This window comes from Uloborus diversus, chromosome 5 (genome assembly GCF_026930045.1).
Source record: "Uloborus diversus isolate 005 chromosome 5, Udiv.v.3.1, whole genome shotgun sequence".
In the NCBI taxonomy this organism is placed as follows: Eukaryota; Metazoa; Arthropoda; class Arachnida; order Araneae; family Uloboridae; genus Uloborus; species Uloborus diversus.
In genome coordinates, this window is record NC_072735.1 from 38,232,824 (window position 1) to 38,257,488 (window position 24,665).

Here is a 24,665-nt window from a genome sequence, read left to right on the forward strand (position 1 = left end):
TTTATTGTTAAAATGCTGTATTCATTCATTAAAACCTATGTTCTTGATTAGAGAAAAGCTCCCTATGAATGGATGTCAAATGGTTTCATCTGTTTTGCATAAATATTCTATTCTTTCACTATTACTTGTTATTCTTGCAACAATTATTATACTGTTTGAAAACTTAGTTCAAAATGACTTTAATTACTTTTTAGTTCTATCTTAAATACACATATGGTTTTAAGAGTAATTTTAATAGTTTCTTAAAATTATCATGCTAAGTGGTTTCTGGAAGTGAAGTATTTTTTTTTTTTTTTTAATTTTCTATAATCTTTCCATTGTAGAAAAATTTAATGCACTGTTTTGTAGGTTCCCCCCCTCCCCCCCAAAGATTGACTTGATATATTTTTTTAACCATTTTATTTTAAAAAAAGTAACATCTTTTGAAAATATATCTTTAGTTCAACAACTTTACACAGCTTAAAACGTTAAAAATACTACATTTTATACAGATATACAATGGATTTCAAGTAGAGCAAAGAAAGAAAACCATTATCATTGGTAACGTAAATCAGGGAAATTTGGTGAACTTAATCAGGGAAATCAGGGAAAAGTCAGGGAACTTTTTTTCACAGTTCCTGTCGCCACCCTGATGCAATACAGTTTTAGGAGGAGCGTTTGTTACTCGATGTCTATACTTTATAACGTGATTTGTTTTCCAAAATATCAATATGTGCTAGATAATTCCTAGTGACGTATGCAACACCCATATTTGCTTATTTGAATAATGCCAATTAAGCTGTTAAGAATATAAGTTATAATTAAGAAGGTATCTTTGAATACCAAACAGTTTTCAAGTCTATATTTTGTTTATTTTCATGTTTGAGTACTTAATATAGTTCCGTTGTGTATAAAATATGACTAACAAATCCAAAGTAGCCTGGATAGTGACTGGCAGTTTTTTAAAAAAATATTTTTGGTAAAATATTTACAAAAAATAATTTCAGTTTGCTCTTATTTGTTAACATTTTTTATGTTTTAAATTTTTATATTTTACATCTTCTAGCTCCTCTTTGTGATGAATCCTAATAAATTTAGAAGTTGCCAATTTCTCATTAGATATCATGAAGTAAGAAGTGACAAAGTAATTGTGTTTTCGGATAATGTCTTTGCTCTGAAACATTATGCTATTAAAATGAACAGGTATGAGTTTTGGAATAATTTAGCTATTTTATTAAAGTAGGGGAGACCGGGGCAAGGTGACTATGTTAACAATTTTTGTTGTTTTTATTAATTTATTTTTAAGGATAGTAAAATTAATTTCACATGAGCTGTTAGAGTAGTCCTTTGTGGTATTAAATATATTACCATTTAATTTTTCAAATAAAAGTAACGAAGAATATTTTTATTTTTTCATGACCGTAACAAATCGTTATCTTGCCCCAGTACTGGGGCAAGATGAACTTGACCTTGAGTGAAGATGACAAAGTTGAAAAAGATTGAGCACATTTTATGTTTTGGATATGTTACCTAGTTTTAAAAATGATATGACTGTGTTTTTACATCTTACAAAGTATCAAATTAAGCATAACCCATTGGAGCGTAATGTTGAAATGTTAAGTTGTGCTGCAAACAATAGACACAAATAAAAATGACATTTTCATAACTGGAACATGCCTCATGCCACCACTCTTGCTTTTACAGCACTGGGTCCGTTCTTCTATTGAGGGTCACAATATTCCTCTTTACAAGCAGGGCGTCTTATAACACCATTTTTTGAAATTGATGCAACTGAATTGTTTGGCAGGAATTGAATAGACTTGGACCTAAAGGAACTTAGTTTGAGTTTTTTTACTCCCTTTTTAGCTTCATGAGCTTATTTTCCCTATTTTTTTAAATAATCCTTTTTGTACTTCCGCTTTGCTCCTTGTTCTGACATTTCTTTGATGGCTGTGCTTGTAAGAATGTTTGAGCTCAGTTTTCTGCTTTATTTATTTTTTATTTTTTTATTTTATTTATTTTTTTGTTTGTTTTCTCACATTGTGTTGCTTTAGGCAATGCATTGAAATCAGGAACACTAACAGGCTTCTTTGGTGCATCAGAATCAGCATTTACCATAACTTCTGCTTCGTCTGGAGAATTTTTATTTTGGTTTTCCACTCCCAAGGTCAGGAGGATTAGCACTATTATTCTCAGTTTAATCGCCAACAACATCATAGTCCGCTAAAAACAAGAGAATTATGAGTCTTGATCCCTCATTCTTTAAACCCTTTATTGGCATTTCCAACTGTAGCTGGTTTGAAGTAAGCGGTGCTCAAAGGCTCACCAATATTTTTGTTTGTGATAGTTTGTCCTAGATGAATGACCATAAAGTTGTCACATGCTTGGCTATAGTAGGTTTTTGATGGGCAGAAAAATGACACATCAGGAGCTAGAGATGATGCGATGTGTGGGGTGGCAACCCAACCGCTTGATAATGTTTTTTACACTGCAATATAAGATAGTCTGAAAAGTTATGCGAGATTTATGATTATCAATAATCAACAGAGTAGGAGATTCTTTGCTTGGTTTAATTCAGTCAACTAGTTTATAAATAGCCTCTGGTCACCGACTTTCGAACAACACCTCCTTTGATTCAATGCGTCCTTCAACCTCAGAGGAGATAGAAGCGCATGGTCGTGTGAACAAACACACAGACAAATAAGCGTTTACAGGATTTAATAAAATGGACAACATAGTTTAATAAATTCCGAAACACAGGGTAAGATGACAAGCTCGTCATCTTGCCCTGCGTTTCGGCCCATCATTTTGTCCCGGACTGCCTGTTTGAACTGATTCTTCTCCATTGCTATAAGCAGGGTTCGTACGAGTCATGGAAATCCTGGAAAGTCATGGAAAAAAAATAAGCAAATTTCAGACCTGGAAAAGTCATGGAAAATTGAAATTTTCTTTCATAGTCATGGAAATTTGTTTGAAGTCATGGAAAAATATCCTGGGCAAAGAAAACGAAGTGGTAGCTAGAAGAGTATTAGAAATATTGAGTTATTTAACAGTATTGTACATAAAAGCTGTTAAACTTAAAAAACTGAACAATCCCAAAAACACGTCCGAATTTTGAAATCTCATTGCATCCACTTCTGTAGCAGCCACTCGTCTTTTTTTGCATTGTGATTTTACTGCCTGGACATCACTCATTTTGAATTTACCATTATTTTCAGCACTTCTTATATTTTATATTTGGTAGCATAAAACTTGTAAGTTCTTGATTTCGCCAACTCAATAAATGCGATTCAATCGCATCCGAGTTTTCCATCACTTGTAAAAACTTTATTATTGTACTCATCTTATTTTATCTTAAGTTGTCGAAGGTTTTAGAAAATAAAGATCTTTAGTCAGGCATTAGGATACAGAAATAGGGCATTCTGAAACAGTAGTAACCAACACTCTGCAAAACTAATCCATGCTACCCACTGCTACGTCCAAAGTCAGGAATCAAGCACTATGTTCTGTAATTTCTGAACCTATTGATTTAGAAGCATTTGAAAATGAGCAAATAAGTTAACAAGTATTATGAATCAGAAGATTTATTCACTACTAGATGTTTCTTTTTTTTAAAATAAATATCTGGTTTAGAAACATGAATTTACTAAAGAATGTGGCTTTACTTTAAGGAACCAAAATACTGTCAGGTTATGTGCATGATTAAATGCACAGTTGACATTAAGAGGCAACTTTTGAACAAATTTATTGAAACTTAGTAATGACTCATTCAACCTTTGTCCCATTCATTATCATTCTGTCTGTTTATAAAATTATTAAACATTTAAGCATCATTATATTCCGTTCACTATATTTTTACTTTGCTTTGAGATTTTTACTTTACGTGATGAAGACAAAGTTTTTAGGCATACACTGATATTTTTTCAATCACAAGTAAGTGTTTCGATGAGATAGTGACATTCATGTAAGAGTTTTACTAATGCTTATTTCTGTAAATTGGCAAACTTGGTATTAAACAGTATTATTCTCTTCGTATAACAAGGTCATGAAAATTTTTGTGTAGTCATGGAAAAGTCTTGGAAAAGTCATGGAATTTTTCCATCCAAATGGAGTATGAACCCTGTATAAGAGAAGGCGATTAATTGACATTTATTCATGGCAATAGGTAGTATTTAAACTAAGTTACTCATAAATATTAAAGAGACACGATATAACTTATCTGTATCTATAGCAGAATTTATTTACAAATGCATAAAAGTTAGACCATGTCAACGGTGAATAATCAGAGCTTCAGAACTAACACAAATATGGCGATTTCAGCATCTCTATACTATTGCTGAACGAACAGCGGATAGGAGAGCCAGTAGTATGCAGTAGATGCTGTTAGCTGGGGGAAAACGGTAAAAATAAGGCATTCGTCATCTTTTCCCGGCTCGTCATCTTACCCCGGTCTCCCCTACATAATATTGATGAAATGTTTCAATCTAGTATTAAATATATACACCCTTTATGTGTGTATACATGCGTGTGTTTCTTGATAAAAAAATTTTAAGAATGGAACTTAAATGTTTAGTTATTAAATTTAACTTTAATAATGAATCTTTTTCTGTTGAGATTCATCAAAATATTTATTTTTAGTTCCTTTGTAGAAACTTTTGCAATGTATGCTACAGAAAATATTTTAAAATGAGCTCTAGTGCATTCAGAATCTACCTTCTGGTGGGGAATTTTTTGGTTATGTGTCCTTGCATATTTTAAACTGCTGTATTAGAACTGGTAATATTTGCTCAAGACGGGTTCTAGGGGGTTTTAAGCCCCCCCCCCCTTCTGTCACTCACAGTACTACTACTAGATGTGAGCCTCAAAACCTTAAAAACTTTTACGTATGCTTAGAAAACCCCTTTAGAAAAAATGTTTGTACCTTTTCTGCAGGTTTCACAGAACTTCCAGTGCTATCAAAGTATATGTCTGACTACTATATTACATGTTCCAGCAGCAAGCTTTTTTTTTTAAATTTTTTTTATGTCTATTGCTTCAGAGAGTTTTTATTCGGGAAAGTTAAATAAAAGTTTTTGTACTGATTGTATTTCATTCTGATAGCTGCACTTCAGGCATATATTCTTATGTATAGTATATGCACATCTGATTTGTTCTTAGCATGTTGGTACTATGTTTTAAAGTGATTAATCAAAATCAATTGGATGCTAAAACACTTAATTGCTTGCTAATTTTATTTTATTTTTTAAATCCTTCTTTCTTGCATCAAATCATTTTTAAAATTTGACCAACGAAAATAGGCTGAGTAAGATATCTTGTAATACAGTAAAACCTGTAAAGTTGACCACCTTTGTAAGTTGACCACCTGTCTATGTTGACCGCTTTTGTCAGGAACGGAATTAGCCCTATCTCATATAATGAAGGAAACCCTCTGTAACTTTACCACCTCTCTATCTTGACCACTAATGTGTGCCAAATTTGGTCTGGAGTATTGTAAAAAACCCTTTGGTAAGTTGACCACTTGGTTTATTTTTTTAAACTTTCTTCAGCATATTATTTTACTTTATTATTTGTTTATTTATAATAATATTTTTTTTTTTTTTTTTTTTTGATAGCTTTCAAAGAATGTTTTTAATGCTTTGATGACAAACTAGCATTTTACTAACTAAACCAGCAGCACAAAGCTTATGCTGCTCTTTATTCTCCAAACTTGCTTTTCATTTGTTGTTCTATTTGAGATAGCTTTTTGTTCTCTGTTCAATGAAAATAGGTGTCAGTAGAAAAGTTCAAAATCTTTTCTTTCAGTTGCAATATGTTATGGCAACATAGGAATTGTGCAAAAAGAGCTGGCCCGGATCTAGATATTTTGGGCCTCTTTGCAACAAAATATGTTGGGCCTCTCCCTAGTGGCCAGCAGTGTCTATTTGTAAAGTGCATAAGTCTTAGTGCTAGTTTTTTTCTATTTTATCTTCAATTTCTAGGGTCATTAGCCCCTTTAAGGACGTGGGCCCCTCTCACTGCGGGTACACAGATCTGGGCTGCTAATGAGTAAAGTTACAAGTTTCTGGTGCAAGGGATTAAGAGATAGGACATTTTAATTTTGCCTTTATGAACTGGGAGAGTCGAGCTTGTTACTCTTTGTGCTACACATAAAAAGGCTTCAAAAAGAAAGTTAGTTGAACTTGAGATTAATAAAAAGTATGAAATATTAAAATTAATTGAAAATGGAGAAATCCAGAGGAAATTAGCTGGCATATATGGAATTTCTAAACCTACAGTGTCTAATATAGCTAAAAACAAGGAAAAAATAACAAAATTATTTTTTGTTTATTATTAAAAATACTAATAGGTATTTTTAATTATTGTTTCACTTTCAATAATGTTAAACACTGAAAGTGAGTTTAACAGAAAGAGTAAGGGTGAACTCCTCAAAAAATGAATACATGATGCAAGAAATGACAAAACAAAAAAAAAAAAAAAAAACCACCCTTTATAAGTTGATCACCTGTCTAAGTTGACCGCCAAAGTATTGCACCGCGAGTGGTCAACTTACACAGGTTTCACTGTACCAAATACGTTTGAATAACATGTTTTGTAGCCTTGTTTTAGAGTATTAAATGTCATGTTGAGAAGTGCTATATCTTTAACATATTTCCGGATCTAAGGAATCTGGGCCCCCTATTAATAATGTTTAATTTCCTATTGTAACAACTGAAACAAATCAGTAGCAACACTGATTCTACCCTATTCACTGTACTATTCCTGCTATTTTTCAAATTTTATGTACTATTCCTTCTATTGTTTCAGTACTGTCTTCTCCCATCCAACCAGCAAATAGCATTTTGCATTATTTTAATACACATAAAGTCTAGAAAAATTCAAATTACAATTTGAAACAGATTTTTTTATATTACATATTTTATTCATTTTTATTAATTTTTTTTCTTTTTTTTCATTAATGCTGTTTAATCTTTATCATTATGCAATAAAGTTGCATATGGTGATGATGATTTTTCTGCAATAATTAAATGATTATTTTTCATATAAGCTACAATGAAAGACCTATTCTGTGTATTTCCAAAGATCCTGGATGATAAAGGTGTTATCTAACAGAAAACCGTAACTTTTCTAGTGGTTAAAAGTGTTTACGTATGTTAACATATGATTTTTCAGTTAACACTGACTCTTTCAATTCTTACTTTTTAAGTTTGGTGTGTGTATAATAAAATGAATTTCATTTTAGGCCTTATATTTATGGACCCACATCTCAAGCAGAGCGAATGCAGATCTTGCAGAATTTTAAATATAATCCAAAAGTAAACACAATATTTGTTTCAAAAGTTGCTGATACTTCTTTTGACTTACCAGAAGCTAATGTACTTATCCAGATATCTAGTCATGGTGGTTCAAGACGTCAAGAAGCTCAGCGTCTTGGAAGAATCTTGCGTGCTAAGAAAGGTAATGTTACTTTTATATGAGCACTAGTAGTACCCGCACGGCTTTGCCCGTAATAGAAAAATTAAAAAGTCTTTTGGTTCGCCTGTACATTTACAAATAATGTATGGTGAATTTTCTCGCCAATTGGCTTGTACCCATGTTACGGTTCCACGTTATGATAATTTCTTATCTCGCCAATTGGCTTGTGCCCATATTATGGTTCCACGTTATGATAATTTCGTAATTTACTCATCCATCTTATGATAATTTTGTTCTTAAAATTGGAATAGAAAAAGAACCACATCGAATTTTCGAAAAATCGCTTTGAGGGGCACACCCCCATGCTACAAACTAACTTTGCCAAATTTCATGAAAATTGGCCGAACGGTCTAGGCGTTTTCACGTCACAGAGATCCGGACAGAGAGACTTTCAGCTTTATTATTAGTAAAGATTACATCAAAATTATTCTCAGCAGGTAGTTTGTTTTTGTAATAAATAGACAATTTTGGCATTGAAACTTATAATGTTAAGGTAGCAAAAGTTTTCAGGTTATAATTTTTATTTCATGTTATAATTTGCTCTAGGGGCAGTCCCTTAATTCCCCCCCCCCTAATATTCCCTTTTTTAATATGTACCTGAAAATATAATTAATGTAAGGTAAACAAACCAGTAACGGCAACTTCAAAGTTTAAAACCCAGTAGTAGTGGCCACAGTGAACTATATTTTTAAACTGTGAATCTACTTCTCTTGATACTCAATGACCGCATTGTAGTCCAACTCTTTCTTAATCGTTCCATTTTCTAAAAATGCCACAATTTCAATTTGTTCAATTATTTATCCATTTTTTTCCCCAAACCTCAAATTTGATAGAGTAATGGGCACTCCAAAACCTGAAAAATTCAGTAGTGACCACCTGACATTCTCCCATCCAAAGAATTTACATTACTTACTTTAAATTCAAATAACTGATGAATAAAATTGATTCAATATGATAGTTGCATAAATAATCAATATATTAATCACATTATTATTGTTCATTTATTTCTTAAAAGTATATAAGTAACCTTGAAGTGGCCACTACTAGTGTGTTTATCCTAATTGTCTGTATTTTAACTCAACTATTTACATTTTGATTATAAAAAACTGAATGTATTATGAAAGTTTTTAAAAAATGTAAGTTAAAATAAAGCAGAGAAGCAAATTAAATTGAACAGTCATGCATATATCTCAGATACAAACAGCAGATGTATAGATTGCTACTGATGCAAGAAATTTTCAATGATGGCTAAAATATGTGAAGAATATCTAAAGTCTCACGTTAAAATTAACTCTTAGTGTATCACTCGGACAGGCTCGCCTGCTGAAAGGATTAATACAACACATTGAAAAAAGCGATGCTATGACTGAGTAATAACTGAATGAAGTCGATCTGAAAGGCATACTGTTTAAGCAATTGAAAGGGTTTTCTATCTACAGCTCTATTTACATTCTCTAGCCATTTGGCATAGGTCAAATTTTGCTTTTTATGTTCATTTCATAATTCATTTTTTTGTCAAACTTGAACATTTTCTTAAAAGATGGGCATAAATTGCTCTGTGATTTCTTAAAATACTTTTCCTATTTCTTATACATTTTTCTTTCTTCAGCACTAAATAAAATCTCATTAATCTTTCTTATGAGAAAATAAAAAGTAAAGCTTTGTAGACAGAAATATATTTTATCAAATACTTAAATGTGTTTACTTGCTTTCTTTTTTTTTAGGTGCTTTTGCTGAAGAATATAATGCTTTTTTTTACACTTTGGTGTCACAAGACACTATGGAAATGCATTATTCTAGAAAACGTCAAAGATTTTTAGTAAACCAAGGTTACAGTTACAAAGTCATCACCAAATTACTTGGAATGGATGAGGTGAGATACACTCATTTATCTAACTTTAATTTCCATATGAGTCGACCTGCATATGGAAATTATGAGCAAAAAGCTGTATAACAGTGGTTCTCAACTTGGGGGGCCAGGGGGGTTAGAAGAGTTTCAAGGGAAGCGTGAGTGTTTAAATAAAAAGGAAAACATGTATGAATAACTCTAATTTACTTAATTTTTTGGTGAAATAAATTTGGTTTTATGCTATCTAGGGGGATTTTCTTCCTGATTTTTTTTTTTTTTCCCCCTCAAACAGTAGTCTTTATAATGCAAATTTAGGTCATATTTGATTTTAAAAGAAGCAGGGAATGCGCTCGGGGATTTCCTCCCAGAAAATTTTCAAAATTGAGTTTAAAATCTGAAATTTTAAACAATATTTGATGATGTATGAGTATTTGATGATTCGGGTAATCTCACCCAGAATGTTTTAAAATTGAATTCTTAACTATGAGGCAATCTTTGATGATAAAAAAAAGTGTGGGGGCAGCCCCCCACCCCCACCCAATTGCCGCCACTGAACCAGAGCCACATGCCAACCTCTCTTACCTCCTAGATTACCTCAAATAAATGTGTAATTATTTCTTTGTTTCTTGAATTTCATCTGTTCTAATAATAATATGTTCAAAGAAAAAAGTTATCTGCAGTAAAATAAATCTTGTGTGTGAATGTGAATTGATCAGTATTTTCATTTAATAACCAGCTTTGACTATCTTAAACATACTTCTGTGTCCGGTTATACTTGTATTAGCCTCAAATATTGGAAAGGGGAGGGGCGACAGGATCTCAGACCAAGGTTCAAAGGGGAGTACAGAACCTGAAGGTTTGGAGAACCCATAGTGTATAATGTCTCATCCGTCTGTTCTGTAAAAAAAAGAAAAAATCCAAGATGGATCCAATGAGTTTTTTTTTTTTTTTTTTTTTTTTGAATTCACCAAGATTGATCCTTAAACTCATTAAAATGACATTTGTCTGAGGATTTTTTTTTTTTTTTTTTTTTTTGGTCATTTATTAGAAATAATAGAGTTTAGATGTTTAAGGTTACTGTAATGACATTGAAATAGAACAAAACTGAAGATTTTGTGCATTAAAAAAAAGCTTTTATTTTGCTAAAAAATAAATTAGGTATGATTTATTAATCAGAATTCATATTGGTTGAAAATTTATATGCACCAAACCTGTTTTATGCATTTTTTTTTTCTTTTTTGTGCGGTATATTAAAATTTGAATCCAATTGGGATTCAATTGACGAAATTATTTTTAAAACAAGTGTGAGGTAGTATCTTCAAGTGACGATAGGGGCATCCTGATGGAAAGTCATTGTAACCTCCCAAAAATGTCCTTATTCGGAAAATATGTCCGACTACTGGCCAAAAATTATCATCACTTGGTTAATTTTAATTTCATTTATAAATAACTTTTTGGGTCATTTTCTATGTGAGACTTTTTTATGCATTCCCTATCCATCACACAAAAAAAATATTTTTTTTAACTGTGTTGCAAAAACAACTTTTTAAAGCTACTCGTGAAGTTTTGAACAATTTTTTTTTACGCGGTCGCTATCCACCACATAAAAACAGGTTTGAGTGTAAATATATTTTTTTAATATAAATAACCCGTTTTCAATGCAAACATCATCTCTTGGATAGAAAGATCCAAAAGATTTCTTTTGTCGGGTGTCTTTGAACTTTTTTTTTTTTTTTTTGCCCCGGAAATATGTGGCTGCAATTCTTATTGATGTTTGCGCAATTTCAATGCTGTTATTATGTTTGCAACTTTTCATGCATGCACTGAGAACCTAGTGAGTAAAAATTAAAACACATTTAAAATCTGTTTTCTATAACTTTTTATGTTCTTAAGAACATTGTGAGTTAAAATGTAAACCTTAATTTAGAATCAAAGATTTAAAATACGTACTATTGATAATGACAAGTTTTATTTTCTATTAATGACTTGAACTAAGCTATTATTTATCATTTAGAAGAAATGTGTTTCTCATAATATTTATTATTAGGTAAATGCATTAGTACTAGCTAAGGTACCTATGAGTGGCTAGTGAGGCATTACGAAAGGTGTGGAGTTGTAGGAAAAATGACCGACTATATACGACTACAGAAATTTTAGCGCCTCATACTCCAGCAGCACTTTTATGACGAAGTCAGTCCGACTCCACAAGCACTAGTTTGTGCTTGCTGGAGTTTTAGACTTTGAAGAAAACTGATCGACTTTGACTCTTAACATTTTAAACCTTCAACTCCTGACTCCGACTCCTTTATACCAAAATCAGTTCGACTCCGACTCCACAGTCCTGTGCAAGAGACCTAGCCTGCTTTCTTTCGCAATTGTTAAATTCCAAAGATAGCCAGGTAATTTAGGAAATTAAATTTCAGTCATTCAGCTATTTGGTTTCTAGTCTTGCAGCCATATAGCATTTAAAGCAAACAGCTTGGTTTTGTCAAAAATATTGTAAATTACATAAATTATTTATAACATCACAAATTTATGCAATCGTTCCTCCAAACAATAGAGGATTAGTATTTATAACATCACAAATTTACACAATCGTTCCTCCAAACAATAGAGGATTAGTATTTTCTTTAAGTTTAAACTCTCAGAAGTAACATATTTATGTACATGTTTTAAATTTGAATGATTAAGTGATGCCAAATGTTAAATAATAAATGTGAAAACCCAAATATGTTGAAAAGTTTTTACTGAGTCATTTCAAGTTTTAGTTCAAATGAGTAACTAAAATCTCACATTTTGAATTCAAAAGAGAAAAATGTTAATGACTTAAAATCAAAGGGTCTAATACAAATTAAGCCAATAATTAACCAAAGTATTGCTCTAAAAATGTAGAAATATAGCCCTTAAAATCAAAGGGTTTAATTCAAATTGAGCCAAGAATTATCCACAATATTGCTCTTAAAGTGAAGGTATATTGGTTCATATATGGGAAACAATCATAATGCTTTACAAAACTAAGCCAGTATGGCTTGTCATATTCGTTACAAAATTATTTTTACTGCCTTTTTATTCTAAGCTATTATTATATTAAATATGTGTTTTGCAATTTTATTTAACCATTAAATAGCAAGAAGATTTGGCCTATAAGACAAGAGAAGAACAAACCCAGTTATTGCAACAAGTACTTGCGGCCAATGATGCTGATGCAGAAGATGAAAAAATTCCTGCTGAATTTTCTGGTGGAAAATCCACACCACAGGTAAGTTAGTTTTTTAAAATGAGTGCTGTTTAATTTCTTCAATGTCTGAGTAAGGTTAGTTTGGGTAAGTGGGACCCCTTTTGAAAACACTTTGTTTTTGAAACAAAAAAAAAATGAACTCTTTGTCTGATTTTATCTTGGACATTTTTAATGAACTAAAGTTCATCATTTTTTTCTAAAATAATGCTTTAAATATTCATCATGATTGTATTTAAAGAAATATCAGATGGTTGTCCCACTTACTCCTTAATAAAGGGTAATTGGATCATCCCCTTCCCCCTTTATTTAAAACTGAATCAATAAAAAAGGGGTAAGGAGGTTTTACTTGATACAGTATGTAAATTTTTAGTATGAATTATTGTTTTTGAAACGCATCTATTTACGAGATATTTACTAGAATCTATATGACAGAAAATTTTAAACAAAAAACAATTAAATCTGAAATTTATTGAAAGCCTATAGGTACATATTTTACTTTTAACATATAAAGGTGTGTTCAATAAAAGTAGTACAGTTGATTAAGGTCGATTTCGGTACGTTAACCAAAACTATAATCTGAAAAAGAAATTGTAACCACAAAATGGCTGCGTGTGTTTAAAGTGTGCTAAGGAAGAACTATCATCATATTGGACTTCATCTTCAATAATAATTCCAACATTGTCTGCACCAGGCTAATAAAAAGTCACCATTTCTTTTTGTTCTTGTAACAGTATTTATTTATTAATTAATTAATTTATTTATTTTTATTTATTTATTTATTTTTTTATTTATTTATTTTTTTATTTATTTATTTTTTTATTTATTTATTTATTTATTTTTATTTTATTTATTTATTTATTTATTTTTTTTTTTGAATTTGTATCATCAACTTCCGACATTAGACCTACACAATACTTTATGGTTTACTTTGATGTACGTTTAAGAAACACATAATCACCAGCTTTAACAGTTTTTGTAGCTGAACTATCAATTCCTACTAGGAATTGATAGTTCAGTCTACTTAGTTGTCTGGTATTTTACTAATACAAATTTTTAAATCAGAGTTGCTTTTAATTTTGAAATCCCCATTATTATAGGGGGATCCTCTTACCCCGTAGTGAGGGAACCCACTTACCCCTTATAGCAAAACTTTGCGGGGTAAGTGGGACCGCCGCTCCTCTTAAACACTTATTAATAATATTTTTTACAAAAATTCTAGTTGCTATTTCGTGCAACTTAGTATGTATGTAATGGCGATCCCAAGTTCTCACATGGTATTGAATATCCCCAACTGTTAAGTAAAACATATGTACACTTCAATTAAAAAGGGAGTCTTAAAATTTATTGAAAATATTCAGCCAAATAATATCTGTTGCATCCCTTGTTTCAAGTAATTTCGCATTAAAATCTATGAAAACAAGATGCAGTCATAAAAATTCCACATGAAACCACAAGATTTTTTTTTTTTTTTGCTGAGCAGTTCAGTGTAGAAAGAAGAAATGTGAACTAATTTTGCAAACTTTGAATGAAAACTTGGTAAAAATCACCCATATGAGTGTGTTCAAATAATTGGTATTACTAATAGTATGTAAAAAAGCAAAACATCCGATTTGGAGTAAAATTACATTGATATAGTAGATGTGTTATTTTTCATATTAGTAATTGTAAATCAACTTTTTAAGGCATCTCGTCGTGTCGGGAGTATGAGTTCATTGTCTGGGGCAGATGATGCGGTATACATGGAATACAGGATGAAAAGAGAAGGCAGTAGACATCCTCTTTTCAAAAGATTTAGAAAATAAAGTTGCTAACTTTTGTATCATATATTTGAATAAAATGTTTTTATTGATGTTTATATATTTATGTTTTCTCTAACATTAAAATGCTTTCCAAAGATAAAGTCTGTGCATTGTGTCTGCAGCAAAAAAAAATATTATATATATATATATATATATATATATATATATATATATATATATATATATATATATATATATAGGGTGTTCCGTTTTAACCTGCAAGACCTTTATTTTCGCAACCATTAGTCCTAGATGTACACTTCCAATTGCAAAAATGTTCAAAATCAGATGTCGAAGGTTTGAAGCAAAATTAAAAATGAGTCAAAAAATACAAAATTTAAGTTTTTATACGGGCCCTAAGTCCTTTAACTAATATTTAGAGAAATAATCTCCATTGAAAACTATTACTGACACAAAAAATTTGACATTTGTACGACCAAAACTCAAGGAGTAAGTTCTGTATGGTCCCTTAACCCTTCAAGCGGCCGTGACGTAAAATTCCTTCACCCAGCGATGTATCGAAGAGCGGCCGTGTCGAAAAATTTCGCCATGAATATTCTTCCATAGAATTTTACGCCGCAGCCGTTCTCGGAGCAGAATATTCAAGGCCAAATTTTTCGACACGGCCCTCTTCAATACATCGCTGGGTGAAGGAATTTTACGTCACAGCCGCTTGAAGGGTTAAAACTCTAAAGTTTTAAGGGACCATACAGAAGATGAGATAGGAACTTATCGCCCTTTCAGAAGAATGACAGGTCGTCAAAGTGAGAAAAACAAGGTATTTATATTTTTCATTGCTATTCAAAAATAAATGCAAATGTTATTCCGTGATACGCAAAAACACTACAAAACCTCGAACAATTTGAAAAACCACACTCTATTACACATATAATTTAAAGTACTTGTTAACTGCTATATTTTCCCCCAAAAAGTGTTGTTGATAACGAGTGAAAAGTGGTCTAAGTCACAAAACGCTGCGTTTCATATTTCATATCTCGGTGAATATTGGTCGTACTAATTTCAAACTTTTTGTTTTGGAATTATTGTTCAATGGAGATTATTTCCCTAAATATAAGTTAGGGGACTTGGGGCCCGTATAAAAAGTTAAATTTGGTATTTTTTGAACATTTTTGCAATTGGAAGTATACATCTAGGACTAACGGTTGCAAAATAAAGGTCTTGCAGGTTACTATGGAACACCCTATATATATATATATATATATATATATATATATATACATATATATATATAGTTGCCTCAGAGCAACAGTTAGATATCTTAGTGCTATTTCTGGGATTAGATATCTTACTGTTGCTCTGAGGTGTCGATAAGTGTGTTTGTAGCAGTTATGTGCAATTTAAACTTTTGACCCAAGTCAAAAGTTGTTTACAAATTTATTGTTATCTTCGACTAGAAAGTTTGGTTTTTTTGGATTTCAGTAATTAGAAGAACGAATTGAATTAAGAAAGAAAGAAACCTTGAAGTAGCCAAAATTATTTGCTTAGAAAGTACTCAGATTTCCATTGTCACAAACTGAGGCAAAGAGCAGACAGCTCAAGACTTAAAAACACACATTCCCTCTTTATTTATTTTTTAAATACATTTCTTTTAATTTGGTAATGCCTACACGTACACATGTTGTGCAGAATTACTGAAAGAATTCAAAGTCATGTGGTTAATAGCAGCATTCCTTGTTACTGTGTTTCAATTGGAAAAGAAAACTATTGAGAGTAAAATTTCCCATGATAGATGTTCTCAGTTGTTTGCTAAGTTATGCCACATTTGTGAACATGTCCATAAGAAAAGAAAGAGAAGTATTATGGGGCAGAAAGTGACTATTCTTCAGTTTTTGAATTAATGTGCCGATGAGCTCTGGAGCCTCGTACTGCAAAGTTCCACTGCTTAACTAAGGTTACCAGTTGCGCACCCAGAGGGAGTGCTAAAGAACATATGCATCCCCCAAGATTTTATCTCAAAATTGAAAATTTTCAAGCAAATTTTTTAGTATATTTATAGCTGGATTATATGGCCAAAAAATCATTGAAATACAAATGCAAAAGTGCATTAATAATAAATTACAGGGAAACCGGTGGCAGAGTTAGAGGCTAAGCCCCCCTTGACAGCTCATTAGCCCTCTAAAAACAAAAGGACCTTCTTTCTATATATAATATTTTTGTTTTTTTTTAAAGTCCAACTCTCCTAATATATGTACATATATAAAAGAATATACTTTAATTAATAATTATTAAGAATAAGAGAATATATATATAAGAGAAAAACCTTGTAGAATCTTACAGTTTAACAAAAGAAAAAAAAAACTATATATATATATATATATATATATATATATATATATATATATATATATATATTAGAGACGTGCCGAGTACCGAGTACTCGGCCTTTTACTACTCGGCCGAGTTTCCCAGTACCAATTATGTTGAAAGGAGGACTACCGACACACACCAATGAATTTTGAACTTATTGAAATAGTAGTATAGACCTCCTTGTCCATATAATAGTTTTTAAACTAAATTCCTGTTGAAATTTAACTACAAAATTTTGCAAAAATAATATTCTTTAAACTAAAAATAAATAAATAAAAGGTATGACTTATCAAATTGGAATTAAAACAAATTATACAAATTTATTCATTATAGGTCTAGTTCACTAAACACAAATAATTTTTAAAAGCAAAAAAAACAAATGTGCTGGAACACTGCAGACACGTTTTTCTGTGTTACAGGGATCGTCTTTTCAGGGCATAACATGTGAACTAAAGAATGTAAAGGCATACGACAAAAAATTCGACTTTTGCCGGATGCCTTTAAATCAACGAGCTCACATTTTATACATTGAAAAAGAAATTCCTCGTAACGCCAAAACACGTGCCTGCAGTGATCCTGCACTGTGCTTCTAACGTTGTTTTATTTCCTTTTATTTTTAAAGCTAAGGTACTTTTATATATCTTATAACTAATTTTAGTTTGTAGCAAAAATTCCATATTTGCACAATTTTTAACAAAAAAGTTTTATTAACTTTCGAGACATTCGAGCCAAGATTTACTCCATTGAAGTATTTCAAACTTCATTATTCTCAAAATTTAAATTTGAATTGTAAATGTTTGCAGAAAATTATATATGCTTGAGTTTTTTTGTAAATTTTAATACATTCAATTTTTTGCAACTACTCGGTATTGGCCGAGTATCTGATCAAAATTCGGCCGAGTACCGAGTACTCGGCATATTGGCCGAGTACCGAGTAGTTACCGAGTACTCGGCATATTGGCCGAGTACCGAGTAGTTACCGAGTACTCGGTACGTCTCTAATATATATATATATATAGGGTTTGTACGCTCCTTCAAAACTCCTCCAATACTCCTTCATTTTGGTTTTGACTCCTTCAATACTCCTTTTTTACATAAAATACAACCTTCCACTATGACAGTAACTTAAAATACTTCAATCGACAACTTAACTTCGTCAGAAGGGCGAAGGTATAAGGGTAATTTTAATGTAGTAATTTTATTTTTATCTTTTTCATAAAGATGTGATTTACAAATTGATTATAGAAGTCATAATAATTGAAAATGAAAATATTATTAGATGGATTAAGACAGTTCATAAGTGAAGTAAAACATGCTCAAATGGTGCTTGGCTATTTTTTAAGTTTTATGATTATTGTTTTTCCGTCCATCACACTCTCAGCAGCAAAGGTCTGGTTTTTAATTATTATTTAATTATTTAAAAGCACATAAGTAAATGTACTACATTAGGTGATTGTGTTAAAAGGACAATTGTTTAGTGAATCACATTTATGATATTGTAAGTAGCTCATCACAAGTGATGTCATGCCTTGAGGGGGAGACGGGTTCATGAAATTGTGACAAGCATAGGCGGATTTAGGACTGAGTTCCTGGGGGGGCAGGATTTTTTTTTTGAGCAACATTTTTATAGCTCCCCCCCCCCACTCCCATGTTTTTGTCTATGCTTTACTTTTTTGTGTTGTTTTTATTAATGTGTGTTTTCATGTTGTCCTTTTTGAATTGGCCTTAAGAGAGGGGGCTGATATCAAGAGAGTGACACAGGGCTCCCTTTTAAGTGGGAAATAGAATATCTCTAATTTTAGGGGTCCTGGGGGTTTCTCCCCCGGAAGAAATTTTGTAAAATGGATATAAAATTCTGCATTTTGAAGCCTTATAAAGGTTAATGGGACTGACAAAGAAAGTGATAACTAGATTATACAGTTGTACAGTATTGTTCAAACTTTGTAAGAAACAGCCATTTTAAGTTTGAAAGAAAAAATAAACTATAGATTTCTCATTACAACAACCTTTTTTTAATTATAAGAAGTGCAGAAAACGAAAAGGAATAGTGGTAGCGTATGATTTTTTTTTTCCGGCTAAACAGATTAACAATATGCAGTAGAAGTAAGACAAAAGCAATCAATGCTAAAGAATTTCCAAAATACTGCATTAGGGATTGAATATATAGCAAGATATGAAACATGTGAGTCACAAAAATTTATTTAGAATAATATGTTACAAACGCAAGAACCATGATTTTTACATTTTTAATGCAGGATGTGGCAAGGAGCTGAATTTGACAAATTTTGGCATTCCTCTTCCTCTACCATTTGTTAGAAATTTTAAAATTTAAGATTTGTAGCCACATGTTTCCAAACATTCAAAGTGTTCAAGCACTTGAAAATAAAATTAGTTTTTTCAACCAATTTTCATTTTTTAAGGAACGAATCATGCAATTTTTTTTTTGGGAGTTAGGGACCCACTTCAAAGCATGGGCCCTAAGCAATAGCTTGTTTATCTTATAGGCAAATTCAGGCCTGTTTGTAATTCACTCTTACCTGCAGATTTTTACTTGATTTTCTTGTAATTTTTACAAAAATTCCTCAGTTTTCACAATTAAAGGATCTTACCAAAGGATTTTACCAACCTTTGTTATTTTTTTTATAGATTTTTATAAAATTTTACACAAATTTTCCAAAACTTTTAATGACTCCATTATTTAGATTTCAATAATGACAAGGACTGACTCACTTAGACTTAGATGATTATGACTTACCTTACTTTTTAAACAGTATTTATAAAGTAAGTAAAATAGTACTTTCCCAGTAAGTAAAAAGATTCAATTAATCAGAACACTCAGATAACTGAAATTTATTCAGTTTGTGTTAGAATTGAATTTCTCTCTCTCTCTTTAAAAGGCGGGGGGAACTATTTTTTAGAATCTCTCAAAAAGCCAATTAATCTACTAAGAACATAAATATTATGCACGAATCCGCTTTAAATGTGGACACAAATCATAACGAGTAGATCGTTCTGTTAGCGCGAATGGGGGGGGGGGGTCCTCCCCCATTTGCTTTAGGTTCTAATTTGTTAAAATAATCGTCAACTATTATTGAGTGTTGCAGCTTAATGTATAGCTTGTTTAGCCTATATTTTCATACATTTGCCCAAATGGTTTTCAGTCCAAAATAGTGAATTTAGACACATTTTCAGCACTTCAGTGACAGCTGCACTATTTGTATTTAATGTTAGTGTTTTTTTTTTTTTTTGTCCTTGTCTCCCATCAGAAAAGGACATTTGCTATTCTCTTCATTTTCACTGAACTTTTCAAAAAAGAAAAAAGTCATTATTTTTTTGTTTTAAGATTTTGGAAGATGTGTTGTTACTATATAAAGTTTTCTCAAAACTGGGGGGTATTGCCCTTATGCCCCCCCCCCTATAAATCCACCCATGCTCTTCTAAACTATTCAAAAAAGAAAAAATAATGATTTTTTTTATTTTTGGAAAATGTGTTATTACTACATAAAGTTCTCCCAAAACTGGGGGGGTGGCATTTGCCCCCTCTGCCCCCCCCCATAAATCCGCCCATGGCGACAAGAAGAAGAGAGAGGAGGACAATATGTGACATCACACAGTTATTGTAACAATATGTTTATACAAAATATGACATGTGACAAGAGGAGGAGTAGGTGAAGTGTGACATATAGTAACAAAGGGGGTCAAATATGTTGAAAAAAAGTGTGACGTCATTTAATGACAGCCCATTAATGCTGCTTCAAAACTCCTTCATTTTATTTCTGAAATTGAGTACGAACCCTGAATATATATATATAAGTATATAATGTTTTTTTTTTCTTTTGTTAAACTAAGATTCTACAAGGCTTTTCTCTTATCTCTCATTGTTTACAGGGTCGGATCCAGGGACTCGTGTCCCATGCAACAATTGAGTGACAAACTGACATGACCCTCATTAAGACACCAAAGAGAGTCTAAGATGACCAAAAATTACCTTTTCTCACACCACCAAAGAAATTTTTAAAGTGTTACTGGGCAATAGGCGTTGATAGGGGGGGGGGGTCTGCACCGGGTGTCACCCGTCTGGAGGGGGACACCCACAGTGGAATTGCAAGTTTTTGAAAAACATGAAACTAAAATGCATTTTTAAGAATACAAGTTTGAAAATTTTCTGGAAGGTAAACAACCGGGCCTCCTACTTTTATTTGTTTTTTGTGCGTTAGCCCACTTAAAATTTCGTTACAATACAAATGTAGTTTCTTCTGAAAATTGCATAAATTTCATATTAGCATAAAACTTGATTTTTTTTTCTTTTGCATTGGTAGGGGGGGATGAGATTCTAAATTACCGCCCTGGGTGTCACCCATGCTGTATTACGATTTGTGCTTCAGAGTCTATTCTTCCTTCCCATACATTTTCCAAAGATTGCTTTATCACTGCCTTTTCAGAGCCTCAATTCCAAAAAATTCCGGGGCTACCCCCACTGAACCATCATCAAACAGACGCTGAAAATGCATTTTTAAGCTTTCGATTTCGGAAAATTTCCAGAGAACACCCTTCCAATTCCCTAGCGTCTCAACATATAGCCTAAAATTTCATTTATAAAACTTCAATACCAAAAAAAATGCAGAGAACTGTGCCCCGAACTTTTCTCGTGACATTATAGTATACAGCCCAAAATGCGTTTTTAGGATAAGAGAAACGATGCATTTAATGAAATAAGCATCAAGTAATAACAACAATCGGTGGCTAGTAATTTTCCTTTATTTTCCACATTTTCTCATGTTATTTAGAAAATAATGAAAGGTTTTGAAATTTTTTTTTTTTGTTCTGGGCCTGCGGAAATGATTTTAGTATGAGGTGTTGCCTCGGTCAGAAAAAGATAGGGCTCTATTATTATCAAACAAATACAAATAATAAATACAAATGTGACGACCATCAACAGGCTCTGGGCCCAGCTAGGCTGGTCCTAGTCAATTAATTAGTCCCCAATGAAGATCAATGGCCCTCTTAAAGCTATCCACTCCCTTGCTCATTACCGCCTCTTCCGGTAAGCTATTCCAAGTGCCCACGACCCTGCTAAAGTAGTAGTTTTTCCTGATTTCCAAGTTAGCCTGAGATTTAAATAGCTTAAAACAATGACCCCTTGTCCTGCTTTCCCTGCAAAAATTTAATCCATTTACATCTTTCAGTTTGATAAATTTAAATAACTGAATCATGTCCCCTCTGACTCTCCTTTGCTCCAGGCTATACATGTTAAGCCTATTAAGTCTGGTATCATAATCTAAATCTGAGAGTCCCCTTACTAATTTAGTTACCCTTCTTTGAACCCTTTCCAATACAAAAATATCTTTCTTCAGATAAGGCGACCAAAACTGAACAGCATACTCCAAATGAGGTCTTACTAAACTCCTATATAAAGGCAGAAGAACTTTCTTAGATTTGTTTGAAATAGATCTATTGATGAACCCAAGCATTTTGTTGGCTTTGTTACTAGCAATACTGCACTGTTGACTAAACTTGAAGTCCTGATTTATACAGACACCCAGATCCATTACATTTTCTGCCTGATTTATGACTGAACCCTGTAAACGATACCTCATACGCTTATTTCCATGACCTAAGTGTAGCACTTGACATTTCCCTACATTAACTTCCATACCCCATTTATCTGCCCACTTAGTAATATGATCTAAATCCTCCTGCAGCTGTTTTACTTGTTCTTCATTTTCGACAATCCCCATAACTTTTACATCGTCAGCGAAACAATTCATGCTTCCAGAAATATTTTCATTGATGTCATTCATAAATATAATAAACAAAAGAGGCCCTAAAACTGATCCCTGAGGAACCCCACTTAAAACATCACTCCAATTAGAATGATTTCCTCTCACAACTACTCTTTGCTTCCTACCAGTAAGCCAATTTCTAACCCAAAGTAAAGTTTTTCCTCCTATTCCAATGTCAGCTAACTTGCTGAGAAGAGCAACATGCGGTACCTTGTCAAAAGCTTTTTGAAAATCAATATAAACAACATCCACACATTTTTTGTTATCTAAAGCTGAGGTAACCTTGTCGTAGAAATGCTATAAATTAGTAGTACAGGATTTGCCTTTCCTGAAACCATACTGCAAACTAGTCAACAGACTATTAGTCTCTAAGAACATCATGATCTTAATTTTGATCAAAGTTTCGAAAATCTTACAAATTACCGAAGTCAAACTTACAGGTCTATAATTCCCAGCAATACCTTTAGACCCCTTCTTGAAGAGCGGCGTTATGTTAGCCAGCTTCCAGTCCTCTGGCACCGTCCCCGAGTTATAAGAAGCATTGAAAATATTCAAAATAACATCCACTAATTCCTCTGCACATTCAACTAAAATTTTTGGATAGATATTATCTGGTCCCGGAGCTTTAGTTGCTTAAATCTTTTTCAAATGAAATAAAACCTCCTCCCTGGATACAGTTATCATTAAACACACTGGAAAAAAAGTTATTTAGAACATTTGCAATATCCCTATCGTTTTGGATTAAATTTCCATACTCATCAACCAAAGGCCCAATTTGACTGTTTCGAGCTTTCCCAGAATTAGCGTAAGCAAAAAACCTCTTAGGGTTCCCATCAATGTCATCTGCCAGCCTTTGCTCCAATTCCCTTTTCTGAATCCGTACCAAATACTTAAAATTTCGCCTTGCCTTACCATATTGGAGCCTCTCCGCACTCTGACCAGTTTCTTTAAACTTACGAAAAGTGGCTTGCTTATAATTAAGAGCTTCTTTAGTCTCCCTGGAAAACCACATGGGCCAAATTTTGGTACTAACACCTTTTCTCCTAAATGGAACATAGTCCCCAACGGTTTTAGCAAGTTTATCCTTAAATTCCGTCCACTGCTGACCTACGTCGCTATTTTCCAACCCTGACGAAAAAACCTCTTTCAAGCTCTGCCTAAGTGCAACAAAATCGGTGTTTCTGAAATTGGGCACAAACCTAAAATTATCATCTTTGCACACTTCAAATTTAACCCGGAACCTAATGCTGTTATGATCACTATCTCCAATATGCTCCCCTACACTCAACCCCTGAACAAAACTACCTATGTCACAAAAAACTAGATCCAAAATGGCCTCCTCACGAGTTCCCTGAGTTACAACTTGATCTAAGAAACAGTCACCAATTACTTTTAAAAATTCCTCTTCTTTGCCATTACCAGGATAAAAATTATTCCAATCAATACCCGGAAAATTGAAATCCCCCATTATGATAACGGATCCCTTACTGGACATGTCACTAATAATACGGTACATCTGTTCATCTTGTCCCTGGTTTGAATTAGGTGGCCTATAAATGTTACCAAAGCGTAGCTTTTTGCCCTTACTGCTCATCAACTCCAGCCAAACCATATCAATATCAGTAGGCTTATCATTTATGACCAATTCATTGCAAATAAAATTGTCTCTAACATAAAATAAAACCCCACCACCTCTTTTACCTACTCTATCCTGTCTGAACAAATTATACCCAGCAATATGTAATAACTCTGCATCAGATTCGGTAGCCCATGTCTCTGTAATTCCAATAACATCCAACTTCTCATCCATAACTATGCTTTTCAATTCATCCATCTTGTTCCTAATACTGCGAGCATTGGTATAGAAAACTTTAAGCATGCCTAAGTTGCTTTTATTTAACACCCTGAAATTTCCTAAATTACAATTGTTAACATTACTACTCTTGTTCGTCACTTTATTTCCATTTCTAGCAATACCCAAAAAAATTTCATTCTCTCGATACCTGATGCTTGAACCATGCCCCCCATTCCAACTTAGTTTTTTGACTCCGAAGCCCTTAAAATTAATCCACTAACCATTTTGACCCCTGTAGAGCTCAGATGCAGGCCATCCCTAGCAATCCAATCCCGTTTACAATGACTCCATACATCAATGAACCTGATACTGCGCTTTTCGCAAATTGACTTCAGTAGCAAGTTCATACACCTCGCACGTT

The 24,665-nt window shown here is 32.6% G+C and overlaps 1 protein-coding gene across 1 annotated transcript in view; it reads left to right on the forward strand.

Annotated features, from left to right (window-relative positions):
- Window positions 1-14,388, forward strand: part of LOC129221884 (general transcription and DNA repair factor IIH helicase subunit XPB-like) — a 60,928-nt gene extending 46,540 nt beyond the window's left edge. The window contains exons 16-20 of the mRNA XM_054856254.1: window positions 1,046-1,182; window positions 7,220-7,434; window positions 9,177-9,325; window positions 12,429-12,560; window positions 14,222-14,388. Of these exons, the coding sequence (XP_054712229.1) occupies window positions 1,046-1,182; window positions 7,220-7,434; window positions 9,177-9,325; window positions 12,429-12,560; window positions 14,222-14,341 (753 nt within the window). The 3' untranslated portion in view covers window positions 14,342-14,388. The remainder of the gene's footprint in view (window positions 1-1,045; window positions 1,183-7,219; window positions 7,435-9,176; window positions 9,326-12,428; window positions 12,561-14,221) is intronic.
- The last annotated feature ends 10,277 nt before the right edge of the window (window positions 14,389-24,665 follow it).